Genomic DNA, 13,322 nt, shown 5'->3' with positions numbered 1-13,322 from the left:
GTCTAAAAAGATGCACAGCATGTTATCTATTGTCCTCTGAGAGTGTTGTTTTTTGTTTTAAAAGAGAGCCTCACTTTGCTTGAAGGGAATGTGGAATATGGAATAAAATTTTGATCAGTTAAAAATGAATTAAATGAATACTGCTGTTTGAGATTAAAAGTTAACTCATTCTCTCTGCTTTTATTTTAATGTCTAGATTTATTTATTTTATAATAAACTTGTTCTGTGTATATTTTAAAATTGCATTAGATCTTATAGACTATTAATTGTGAAAATGAGCAGATGTTTCTGTCAGTTGATCAAAACCAACCAAACAAAAGCCTGTTGTCTCCTTAGCCCCTTCCACACAGCTGTATAAAATCCATATTGAACTGGATTATATGTTAGTATAACCCAGATAACCCAGTTCAAAGCAGATATTATCGATCATCTGCCTTGATATTCTCTGTTATATGGTTGTATGGAAGGGCCCCCAGTGGCTGGTATCAAGAATAAAAATGTTGCAGATTTTTCATTTACTGTATTAGAACAAAGCAATAGGGAATTTTCAAACCCTGAAAAGAAGTACAATGGAGTTTGCTGAATTGCCTTCCCACCAATGGCAAAAAAGGTAGGATAAAGAAATCAGCACATAAGGGAATTTGAACTGTGAAAATTCTAATAAGAATGAACTGCATCTACATCTTTTGGATCAATGTCTAGAACTGAATGAAATAAACTTTCAAATACCACCTTTCTCTGAATTGATGCAATTCCCCCACTCCACAATTTAAAAAGGCATACTGAAAACTAATAATCTTTAGGGAATGCATATTTTGAGAGAAAATATGTTTACAAACAGATATTTAAACCATGAATTTTCTCATTATTTAAAACATTCAAATTAACTAAAAGAGAGAGAGAGAGTTAGGAATATCACATGCAAAGTGGCATCGATCATAAACAGAATTATCCTGTAAGCGAAAGTAGGTCCAGAAAAAACCCTGGGCATGCATGAAGACTACATATTCTTTGTATTCTTGACAACATCCACTACTAGTTCATACTTTTCAAAAATGCATTTGCAGGCTTTTTCATGAACTTGATATGGTCATTTACTAAGCAATAAGAGACTACATAATAGCTAGGGCCAGTAATTACATATTGATTTTTTAAAATATATATTGAAATACAGATTTGGATGATTTGACATTAAATGAGCTGTAAGATTTAGAGAGACAAATAAAGTCATATATGAAAGTATTATATTGTTCTCCTCCCAAATGAGTTTCTATTCTACTTTTATTAACACAAAATATCAGTTGTTTTTAATGTCTTCACATGCATCAAGAGGGGTGGGGTAGCCAAATCATTTTACCCTCAAGTTCTACCTATCTACTTGTGTATATTACTAACAAAACCAAAGGCAGGTGATTTTTGTAATATTGGAACTTACATCTTGATTTGACATATCCCAGTATGGCCTCTCTCCATAAGACATTACTTCCCACATAACTATTCCATAACTCCATACATCACTTGCTGATGTAAACTTTCTGTATTGTATGGCCTCTGGAGCTGTCCATCTTACAGGTATTTTGCCACCCTATGGAAGAAGAACATGTTTTTTATTCAAACAAAAAAAGACACCTTGGCTGATTTTTCCCCTTCTGGAAACAAAACAGAGAAATTAAAATCAATGAACAAATCACACCTATACTTTCGTGGAATGGAAGAAATGGTCATTAGCTAGCTGCCATAGATTGAAAATAATGATAAATAGTTCCCTGGTGAAGATAAAGAAGCCACTGATATGGGGTAAGGAAAGAGTGAGAGGGAGCATTAAGTAGTTGTTGGGGTGGGGAGAAGAGGTTGTGGTTATCTCACAGTTAGGGAAGAGAGTGAAAGGATGAGCAGTAGGCAGTTGTCAGGGAGGCTGGATGTGTCAGGGGTAGATAGCAGGAGTAAGTATGGTAAGCGGTTGTTGTGGTGAGGAGAGGAAGTTGGGTCTCAAACACATACAAGAGGAAGAGCAGGAAATGGTTGCCAAGGAGGTCGAGGCTCACATGCATTTGGGAAGAGATATTGTGAGGAAGAGTGGGGAAGCAGGGGCTCATGCATATGGCAGTGTCCCCTGCCTTTGGGGTGTGCACAGGAAGGGTAGGGTGGGCATTTGAATTCCCTTCTCATTCCCTTTATATAAGTGATCTGAGCTTGTGTGTTTTTGGTATCTTCAGAGGATCCAGAACCATTCCCCTGTGGATACAGGGGACTATGATAACAGCATTGTAATATTTTATTCTGTTCTGTTCAAAGAGGCTTTTAATATGTAATTATTATCAAGGAAGAAATTAGAGAGTGTGCTCTATTTTTTAGATTCTTATTTTTATAACTTTTTCCCAAACAAATTTATACTGTTTTAAACTGTTTACATGCATTGTTTTAACTCATTTTATTTATGAACTTCCTTGAATCTGACTTTAAGAAAAAAGCACATAACAAACAAGCAAACAAAAATTAAAAAAGGAATGTTCACTACTATTAATACTTGTTTTTAGCATGAGTTAGGCCTGCTTGACTATTTTCTGTAACAGAAATGTGAAATATATATGAAATTTACTTTTAACAAAGCCTTTATTCCAAAACATTTACTGTAATTAATTACAACGATTGTTTTGAACTAGCTGTCACAATCAGGTATTATTTTAATTAATAAGAAGTGCTTTGATTGATTAATATGATTGTATATGGCCAGAGGCTGTCACAGGGAAAAGTTGTTGCTGAAACATATTCCAAACTTTATTATTAATCTATTTACTCTTGATAAAATCTGTCCTTGGCTGCCTCTAAATTATAGAATTAATGTCATTTAACACTACTTTACTTGTCTTGCCTCAATACTATGGACTCAAACACTCTTTGACAGAGCAGGCTAAAGATCTTGTGAAACTACAGCTCCAGTGAATCCATAGCATTGTGCCAGGATACTTAAAAGTTGTGGCAAACAGCATTAATTCTATAACATAGATGTATCTCTTGTATTCTAATAGCTGCATTTTAATTGTGTTGTTATACACAAATAAAATTCCCATTTTCCCCCATGAAAACACCTTTCAACATAAGACTGGTGAAAAAAAATGAACAGTTGAGGAATAGAGGATATAGACTGCTGGGAAGATAAGGTTTTTCTAGAGTGCCAGATACCTCTGTTTCTGTTGCTGGAAGTTTCACTAATGCTTCTTCTAATACTATGCTCCAGCATTCATACTGTTGGATAAACAGTAGATAGTGAAGTTAAACCATAGGCTTCCTCATGGCACTGCAAAAATGTGTATATGCCAGGAACTCTCATACGAGTTGCACTGCTTCCTCCATTTCACACCACTTAGAAAAGACACATTAATAAGAATGTCTTTGAGTGGGTTGCATCTCAAGCATACAACTTACTGTTGTAGTGTAGACAGCTTCTGGGTCATCTTCTATAACTCTGGAGAGCCCAAAATCTGACACTTTACAAACAAGATTGCTGTTGACTAGGATGTTGCGTGCTGCTAAGTCCCTGTGTACATATCCCATATCAGCCAAGTATCTCATTCCAGCAGCAATTCCTCTCAACATTCCCACCAGCTGAATTACAGTAAATTGTCCGTCGTGTTTCTGTAGGAAAAATAGAAGCAGAGAAATATTAGCTGGTACAGTTAACATGGAAGGAAATGTTTTTTTTAATTCTGTCTGTACTTTAGGGTCTACACACAGTGATCTAGATTCAGTATGCTTTCATCCTACATATGGCACATCACCCACAACAAAATGTGTCAATCAGGTTTCTGTAATCCTGTAATTACAGATAATTCACTGATTTTATTCTATTCTATGTAAATGACGCTAACTTTGAGGGATAAATTGGAAAAAAAATGTGGCTAAACAGAACTTACTCAAGACTAGAAGAACAGAGAAAATATAGAAATGCATCTATTATAATAAGAGAAATGTGTGTTGCTGTAAACAAGACTGTTGCAGGGAAGACGCCAGGGCCAGATTGCCTTGCAATGCCATTGCATTAGACAGTAAAATGAATTTTACAATCTAGATTATTTAAGACAGATCTGATATCTAAAGAAGAGAAGAATTTGACTTTTACAAATAATTTATTTATTTACTTTATTTGTATACTGCTCTTCTCAGCCCTTGGGCGACTCAGAGCGGTTATAGACTAATCTCATTATTTACAATTATTTGGACAGATAGATTGAACATTTACCCTAAATGAGAACTGAGAGATAATATGACAAATTAATTCTAACTACTGAAATTATTAGACCAAATTAAGGAGAAGCAGGCCACATTGATTTTCTTAGATGCAGAAAAGGCCTTTGATAATTTCAACTTGACTTTTCTTCTTAGAGTGCTGGAAGAAATGTCATTTCGAGACACGTTATGACATGGGTTAGATTGACCTTTCTTTATTCAAACAGCACAAATAAGAATTAATGAAGTTTTATCTAACCCTGTCCCCCCGGTGGTGCAGTGGGTTAAACCACTGAGCTGCTGAACTTGCTGACTGAAAGATTGGTAGTTCAAATCTGGGGATGAGGGTGAGCTGTTAGCTCCAGCTTCTGCCAACCTAGCAGTTCGAAAACATGCAAATGTGAGTACATCAATAGGTACTGCTTCTGTGGGAAGGTAATAGCACTCCATGCAGTCATGCCAGCAACATGACGTTGGAGATGTCTGCAGACAACGACAACTCTTCAGCTTAGAAATGGAGAAAAGCACCATCCCCCAGAGTCAGACACGACTGGACTTAATGTCAGGGGAAATCTTTACCTTTACCTTTTCTTATCTAACCTATGTGAAATTAAAAAAGGAAGTAGACAAGGATGTCTATTGTCACAATTGTTGTTTATTTTAGCACTCAATATCAAGAAGATGAAAAGATTACAGATATAAAGAGTAAGAAGGAATTATATAAATTGAGGGCATTTGCAAAGATTTGGTAATTACCCCGACAAACTCACTTGAGAGTGCAAAAAAATTAATGGTGATATTAACAGAATCTGGGGACCGGACAAGGTTTAAAAACTAATAAACAAGCTATTTTTTGTTCAAATATATAATTGGATGTAAAATAAATTTAAAGATCAATATCAAATTAAACCTGAGCTTTTTCTTTTGGGACTGATGGGTGATCAATTAGAAAGGAATCATGGAAACATGTACTTTAATACATGACAACAGCTGCAAAAATATTATATTCTTAGTAATGGAAAAATGACACACTACCAACTAAAGATTGGTTATGAAAATTAAACAATTTGGTAGAAATAGATTATTTTGTTTAAAGAAAAATCATTAACAATGCTTTTGAGACACTGGAAATGTGGCTGTGTTTGTTTATTGGCAGGGGATGGTGATTTGATATTTTTGTTTCTGTTAATTAGTATAAGTTAAATGTAAATTTATAAAGTGGAAATAGGTGGACATTTAAAATATAACTGCAAATATATAGTCAGAAGTGATCATTTTCCTTTTTCTATTTTGTTAGTTATAGCTTTTGTAATATATATTGTGTGTATGTATGTAGTAAGTGTTATGTTTCTTCCTTTTGCCGTCCTGAGAATGATGGGGTCAAAATGCTGGAAATAAATAAATAAATAAATAAATAAACTCTGTATTTATTTGGTACTTTGGTGACTGTAGCTTTATGTCAATTTTATTGAATAAAATAATATTAGAATAATGCATGCTCTCCTTTTAGCAGAAGATGGAACGTGTGAATAGGGATAATTGAGCAATGCATACATGTCTATAAATTCTAGCTCACAAAAAGAAAAGAAAAATTACACGAGGGTGGAGAAATGCAGGAGTCTGAGGAAAGAATACTGTCCATCAGTCTAAATCTTTTTCGAGAGCAAATGAAACAATGAGGGGGTGGAAGATTTGTTATTACAGTTGATCAAAATTAACCGTAAGAGGGATTTTGAGATGAAAAAATATACATACTTTTGTAGAGTTTTTATTCAAATTTTCTACCAAAAATGTTAAACTAACAAAAATGTTTTACAGCTTCCTTGACTGATCCTAATATAGAGATTTGTTTTAAAAAATAATTCTTTCTTCATTTGAAATAACTGCTGCATTTAATTTAATGTATTTATTTATTTATTTCCTTTTTTTCCCTTCCTTCCTTCTTTCTTTCTATAATACCGTAAAGATAAAAATGTGTTTTTGAACCATATGCTCCCACAATATGGCTTTAGGCTTTTTACCATAGTTTCAACAAAGTAATCAAAACCACAATATCTGTCTCACATTGGATCACTTAGATGGCCAAAATGTTTCTGTTTGATCCTGTCTGGTCTTCTAATTTCTAATCTGATTTTACTGAGACCATTCAGAGATCTCTTAACATTTGGCATGTTCTCATTTTACACTGAAAATGTTTTATTATGCTAAATTGGTAGCATATATATTTTATTTTTGAAGTGCTATATGTATTTCCCTCAGGCACTCACTCACCCTGAGAAATGCATCCAGTGCTCCATTCTCCATGTATTCTATTACAATCATTACTGGTTTCCCTAAGAAAAAAGAAGAAGAAAGAAAGAAGATTGGAGAAACAAAACAAAAAATAGCAAAAAAGAGGCACACTTTGTTTAAAAAATAATAGTCTGGGCAAAGCTGTCCCCCCTCGCAATCTATGATGAAACATATGTTGCTCTTTGTAATAACTATGACACACATGCGGCTGAAGCTTCCAACATAGTTCCAGAGATTTAATAAGTCCTTAAATATCTGTGCAGAGAATATGGTCATGATTCGCAAAATTAAACCATACAAATCAAAATGTCAGTGTGTTCTTCTGACTCCTGCTGTGTGATTAGGACTCCGGGAAAATGACACTTCAGATAATAGTAAAGGACCTAAGAAACCTTATCTTTCAAAATGGTATTTGAGGATAAATGATACTAGTGTATGTCTTTTCCTCATGCATGGATCTTAATTTTTCACCGGTTGTAGCATTAGGAGAAAAATCAATTATTCCAGGCAGTACGTTTTTCTCTCATTTGAATAAGAAAACGTCACAGCAATTTGCAACCATCTAGAACGCTGTCTGAAGCAACTTACCTCTGGTGACAACCCCTTCCAAATGGACGACATTGGGGTGGTCAAACTGTCCCATGATGCTTGCCTCACAAAGAAAATCTCTCCTTTGCTTTTCGGTATAGCCAACTTTTAAGGTTTTAATGGCCACTGCAACATCTCTCTTGCCTGGAAGCTTTAGGCGGCCGCTGCATACCTCACCAAACTCTCCTGAAATGGAAAACATATTTTATGCCAGTGAGTCATTCTAATAAATCATTACATGAAACCAAAATCAAGACATGTTTATTCATTATCCCACCCCCACCCCCAATTTTAGTTTGAATCAAATGAAAAACAGTATAATTGTTAAGTCACAGGAAATATATACTATTGGACCCTTAAAATCAAAATGATTTTAAACTACTTTGGCCACATTGGGCCCTAAATGGCAACATTTCAACCCATTTTGTAGTAACCTGAGAAAGCTGTAAAAATCCAAGGGATGGAAACAGAGACAATAGTACAGTAGACAGACAGCAATACTTGTGCATAATACCTGGTATCATAAACATGTCAGAAGAAAAAGCAGAAAATTGCAGTGCCCTCATCAAAATCAAACATGCACATCAACCGTTCCAAGAACTGAGAGCTTTTATTCCACAGCCAATTGCACAATGATAGCCGAGGAACATACTGAAAGGCTGATACCACTTGTCTGTCACTTACAGAGATATTCCATACTTTTATATTTGATATGAATGACACAAGTATTTGTTCTTGTCTTTGTCAGCACACTTCAATTGGCCCATTTACCTCTTAGTCTTCTCTAGTACATATGATCATTAAAGTGCACTATGAATAAGCTCTGTACAAACACATATACTGGCATATCTAGATTTGCCTCTGTGTGCCAAGAGCCTTCTAAGTTCATAAACATACAATCATCCGGAAAAATTTCATGCAAAGATTCCAAGTTATGCATAATTTTCACAAAAATGGGAAACTACATGGCTTAATTCTAGATCATTGATTCATGGGGCCACAACGGCTCTAATATACTTTCACTTACTTTTCCAGGTAGGTTCTGAGACACTGGATGATATCCTACTAAGCATATATGCACATTTAAGTTGTGATGTGCTTGTGCAGCAAACTATTTGCCATACCACAAGATTATATTGAACCTTTCCATGGCAAAAAGAAGAGACAGTACTACCCAAGTTTTTCTCAATTCTAGATCCAGTTTAACTTCATAATACTAAGCATACTATCTTAGGGGTAAGAAACATTGAACTGATTGGAAATTATTTTCCAGTAAACACAAGGTTGATTTGTTTCATATTGGATTTTTTTAAAATGTGCATAATTTACAACAGTTGTCACACTGCTGGAGGGGTGACTTAATGAAAAATAGGACTCTAAAAGTGTAGCATAAACAACAGGAAATAAAAGAATGTTTCCTTCAGGAGTCGCAGGTATTTGATATTTTTTGTGCCCATGGATACTTAATTTCCCTGCATGAACTAGTGTAATAAAAGTGTCACAGATCTTATTAATGCAAACAAATGGAAACAGGTTTCCAGAGCACGAACACCACTGCCTAAGTATGTGAAAAAAGGAAGAAAAGCAATGTAATGACAATACAATTACTATCACTCACAAGACGGAAGACAAGGACTTCTTGTTGCAATGAAATACATTTTAAATGACACAGAAAACAGTCCCTAAAAAGCTTGCTCTTTAATATAATTTCTAGTCAGAACAAATTTGAATTGTGGGCCTTTTGTGCGTAAGAATGCTTTCAGAGCTTGATGGAAGTACTTACACAAATGTACAGCCACTGAGATTTGAACTCAAATGCACTTCCTCCCCTTAATGTACAAAAAGGATAATATTTGCATTTCTAATATGCAATATCCATTTAATTTCCTACTTGGGAATACACATGCACATGTTTAGGACCACTGCTTTGTTTATTTATTTGATTTTATCTTTAGCACAAGCACAGCTTCATTGCTTGAAAACATTCCATACACAAGCTCCATACACAAGATATAATTATTTGCCTGTCATCATGATATATGAGTTCAGTCCTGGCTAAATGGAAGAATTGTATAAGGAAGTCACAACCCAGCTTACCTGCACCAATCACACGCTCTATTTTAATACAGGAGGCATCTAACTCCTTGGCGAATTGATGGACAGCTCTATTTGGATCTTCGTAGGTTTCAGGGTCAATGTAGGTTTTGGTGCCTGGAAATTTAACTGTAATGATGTAAGAAAGCATGACTGTGATGAAACAAAGCACTTATTGTGCAGTCAACCCTGGAACTGCATCATGCAGAATGCTTGCTAGAGCAGCAAAATGCCTGCCAGATCAGGGATGCTATCAGATAGACCCCTCCTAGCACAACCCACTGAAAGATCACACTACAATGTTATTCTATCCCTCTTTCATGGCTTCCCAGTGACACAAAAGGGATGGAGGCAACAGTAAGGTGTTAAATGGATTCAGACAATGCCTGAGCCTGCTTTAAAATATTTTGTGAACAAAGCAGGGTCAATTGTACCATGAAAGCTTCATTTGAAGCACCAGCCGAATACAGGCATATTTTGCTAGTATGGAAGTTTAGGTAAAGAGAATATTTCAAATCACAAACTTGGCAATGCATATAAAAACCCAAAAACATGTTTACACTATGATTTATTATATGTACAATAGTGCTGAGCCCTAAAGATGTGCAAAAATAAAAATAGTGATTTTTTTAAAAAAAATCAGGATAAAACACTGAAATTTATGAATTCTGTAAGCAAAATGGTGCTGTATAATTGAAAAATATTAATGAAGCACTCTAAAGCAAAGCATTTTAAAGTGAGGTATGCCTGTAAGTGAAGCCCTTTCACATTTCCTGACACTCAGGAACTGCAAAAAGACTTTACACAATGATGTTTCTGTGGAAGGATGAATAGTAGATTTCCCTCAATCAGGTTGTGAGCAAATTCTGATGCCACCATTATCACTCAATCTGAACTTCCACTTCTTCCGAGTTGGCAATTGTGAAGGCCTTGTTCCAGTTACTCATCCCGAGAGTAAGGATGTGCACAATCTTGCCTCTAATGGAATAAGTCTTTTAGCTTTATCATTGCTCTGAGTAATTTACTATTAATAAAATAATATTCCTGTGCAACAAAAATGTGAGAACTACAAAAGTGGTATGCATTCTGACAAAAACTATTATGAGAATAACACCTCTTCCCCAAGATGTATAGTTCTGTGTTGAACTTTGGATATTTTTCCTCTTCTTTTTGCTATGATGTTTGTACTAAACTGATTTGTTCAATTATAGATACTTTATTTAAAGTAGGTGTAAATCAATTCTACTTTCCCATTTATCAACCCCAGAACTGGAAATGTACAGCTAGATGTTAGATAACCTTGTATGTATTTAGAATGTGGGGAGTTAGGTTGTTTCTTCATATTACAGGTGAATCCAAAACAGTGGGCCCTTTAGATCTATGAGCTCTGGATTCATGATTTCTACTCACTTCAGATCCTTAGGTCCTATACATTAAAAAGGCAACAACATGAATGGAGATGGGCTGAAACAGCTGCATGCACATTATTACCATTTAATATGACAGCCTGCATCTGCAGGGATCTCAGAAATGAATTCCTGTACTTAACTGCAAGTATCTTGGCATTTATTTATATAGTCAGATGCAGCCCCACTCCTCACCCCCCCCCCAACTATCTTTTACACAACACAAGGGCTTGATCAAAATGGGTTGTATGACAAAGAAAAGACCCCATTGCTTTCCAAAAAGCTCTAAATTCAATGTATTACACAGGGATTTCATTTTTTCAGCTGCAGGAACTATATTTTTCAAAATTATGCCAGGGAAAGCAGGACTGCTGATATGGAGGTCACCCACTCAGCTGAATGGGTATACTGATTTCTGTAAGAAATTATTTCAGATCTTCCCCAGAGGTTAATTCTGTTGCGCTGCACTTTTCAATAGGTTTAGGGCTAATCACAATGATAATGGCTCAGCTTCGGGAGCTGATAAGTGCTCATTTTTATTTACATCCACAACCAGAAGGGGAAAAGAGCTGAAAACAATAGGTTAGTCATCTATATTGTGCTTTCAAGCAAGCAGATGGAGAATGAGCTATCTTCTTGCACTTGCGATAAGGGGCCTGGATTGGAGGTAACCTTGTGAATCTCAAATGGGTCTCTGATGGTACTTTATTCAAGCTGTCATAAAACATTTTGACAGGCCAAAGCTTTCCTGGCATACCAACATAAAGTAGTGCTGCCTAAGATTCAAAGGCATTGTTAAAAGAAAATGGTAGGAGGAAACAAAATGTAAATTGGAATTGGTTTATTAAACTCTCCCATTGTGTCTATATCCTTAAAAATGTAGTACTTGAGGTTATTGAAAGTTGAGGAGAATTGAAAGAGAAGACTGGACATTTAATAAATCCACTTCTCTAAAAGCAAGTTAAAGGGTTGCTGTTTTGGGTTACTGTGACAATCAAGTCTGGTAATTCAGCATGCAAGAAAATTGCCTAGATATCACAGGAACAAAATTGGAAATGGCTGGTGACTAAGGCATGATGTTTAATTTTTCCCTGGAAACAATGATCATATCAAATTAAATACTGTGCTTTCTATCAAATGGCTATGAAAAAGAGCTAAAAAGAAGAGTTATAAGACTTTGCAGTAAGCTTCATGATAGGTAATCTTTTCTGACAGATTTTAAACTTCCCTTGATATTGGATAACTAGATTTCGTGAAAGGTATACAAGGAGGGAATGAAGTGTTATTTTCAATTTCAGTTTCTGACTATTAAGTCTAGGCTGTTAGCCTATTTACATTTTCCCTGAGACATTCCATCTAAAAATAGTGCATGCCATGGAAATGCATTCTTTGGTTAGCACTTTCATTTTCCCTACAGACACATGTTAAAGGAAAAACAATTAATTTCCTTTTCTTCGCAGACGCTATTTGGCAGAGAACATTTACCAGAAGAAGTATTTTAAAGATGCAAAGATTCTCACTACAATTCAAATGGGACAATTTTAGGAAGATGCTGACCTCCCAGAGCAGCTCCATTTCAAGAGTGAGATATTTGGAACTGCATTATTTTTAAAATAAGGAACACTCAGAATGTGACAATCCTGATTCTATTTGCCGTTTTCTATTTACTCTGTAAAGTGAAAATAGGTTTTTTTTTTCAATCTGTACTTCAGTGAAATGGGTGGCATCGAAATAATTTTCCTCCACGAGTGAAAGATTTTGTCAGCACAATGGAGACATCATTTTTTGTAATTTTTCTTTCTCTCTGAACTGCCACTCTTACTCCAAGGTCCCACCATTGCAATGGGGGCAGTGCCAGTTTCAGTCAATTCTGTTCTCTCTTTGCAGTTTTCTATGCCCTTACAAATCTGCTCTTGATAACGAGAGTATCCTGTGGAAATGGATATGGATGTTGCAAAGGAAATGGAGAAACTAGTTCCTTCACATTTTTGTATTGATGGCACTCCTCTTAGTAGATTTTCCCACATGACAGAATAGTGGATAAAACCCATCCACCATGGATGTGCCCACAAAGTTATATCTGTTAGCATCAAAAAGGAATCAGGTCAACCTTTTAAACTTTAAAAAGTAGCCCTTAAAACAAAGGGTTTACCCCATTCTGAGTCAAAGCTTGTTGCAGAAACAAAGCAATCCTGAACTAGCGAAGATTATTAGTATAAAGAAACATATTTCAGGGTTGTTGAAGGAATGCAAATCAATGACATCATCCTCTCATATTACAAGAATGTAATCTGAAACTTCACTTACAAGGATTACATTTTTCTTGGCTTTTTTCACTTTGAGATTTTTTTGTGAATATTGCCCAAAGTGTATATAATATTAAAATAGTATATATTGTACAACATATTGTGTTTTGTGCAAAACAAAAAAAGGAGTAAGTTTGTGAAAAATATGTTTTTGTGTCAAAGCTGTTCTTTTGAAAAAAAAAGAAACAAAAACAAGTCCAGTCCAGCTTATCAGCTTTGTGCAAGGGCAAAAAAACAAAAACAAAAAAAAACCCCACACAGTTACAACAGATGACTTTGTGTGTGTTTTTTTTAAAGGTATGTTTGTCCAATTATTCATTTCTTTTCTCATTGAGGACAATAACATTTGTGAACTTTCTTTACATCCCTAGCTTATGGGATGTGCAAACCAATAAGATTTCTCCCCTTT

The 13,322-nt window shown here is 35.3% G+C and overlaps 1 protein-coding gene across 3 annotated transcripts in view; it reads right to left on the bottom strand.

The window, feature by feature from the left end:
- The window catches only part of EPHA7 (EPH receptor A7), a 201,667-nt gene that overhangs the window by 14,708 nt on the left and 173,637 nt on the right, over nt 1–13,322 (bottom strand). For 2 of the 3 annotated variants that reach the window (XM_060753046.2, XM_060753048.2), the window contains exons 10-14: nt 9,205–9,330; nt 7,108–7,293; nt 6,499–6,560; nt 3,427–3,636; nt 1,436–1,585 (exon numbers count right to left, since the gene is read on the bottom strand). In XM_060753046.2, coding sequence (XP_060609029.1) covers nt 1,436–1,585; nt 3,427–3,636; nt 6,499–6,560; nt 7,108–7,293; nt 9,205–9,330 — 734 coding nt within the window. The remainder of the gene's footprint in view (nt 1–1,435; nt 1,586–3,426; nt 3,637–6,498; nt 6,561–7,107; nt 7,294–9,204; nt 9,331–13,322) is intronic. The other variant, XM_060753047.2, reaches the window with a different exon arrangement.

The sequence above is a fragment of the Anolis sagrei genome, chromosome 1 (assembly GCF_037176765.1).
Source record: "Anolis sagrei isolate rAnoSag1 chromosome 1, rAnoSag1.mat, whole genome shotgun sequence".
NCBI lineage: Eukaryota > Metazoa > Chordata > Lepidosauria > Squamata > Dactyloidae > Anolis > Anolis sagrei.
Note: the sequence above shows the minus strand (reverse complement) of the source record. Positions and strands in the feature narration are given on the sequence as shown.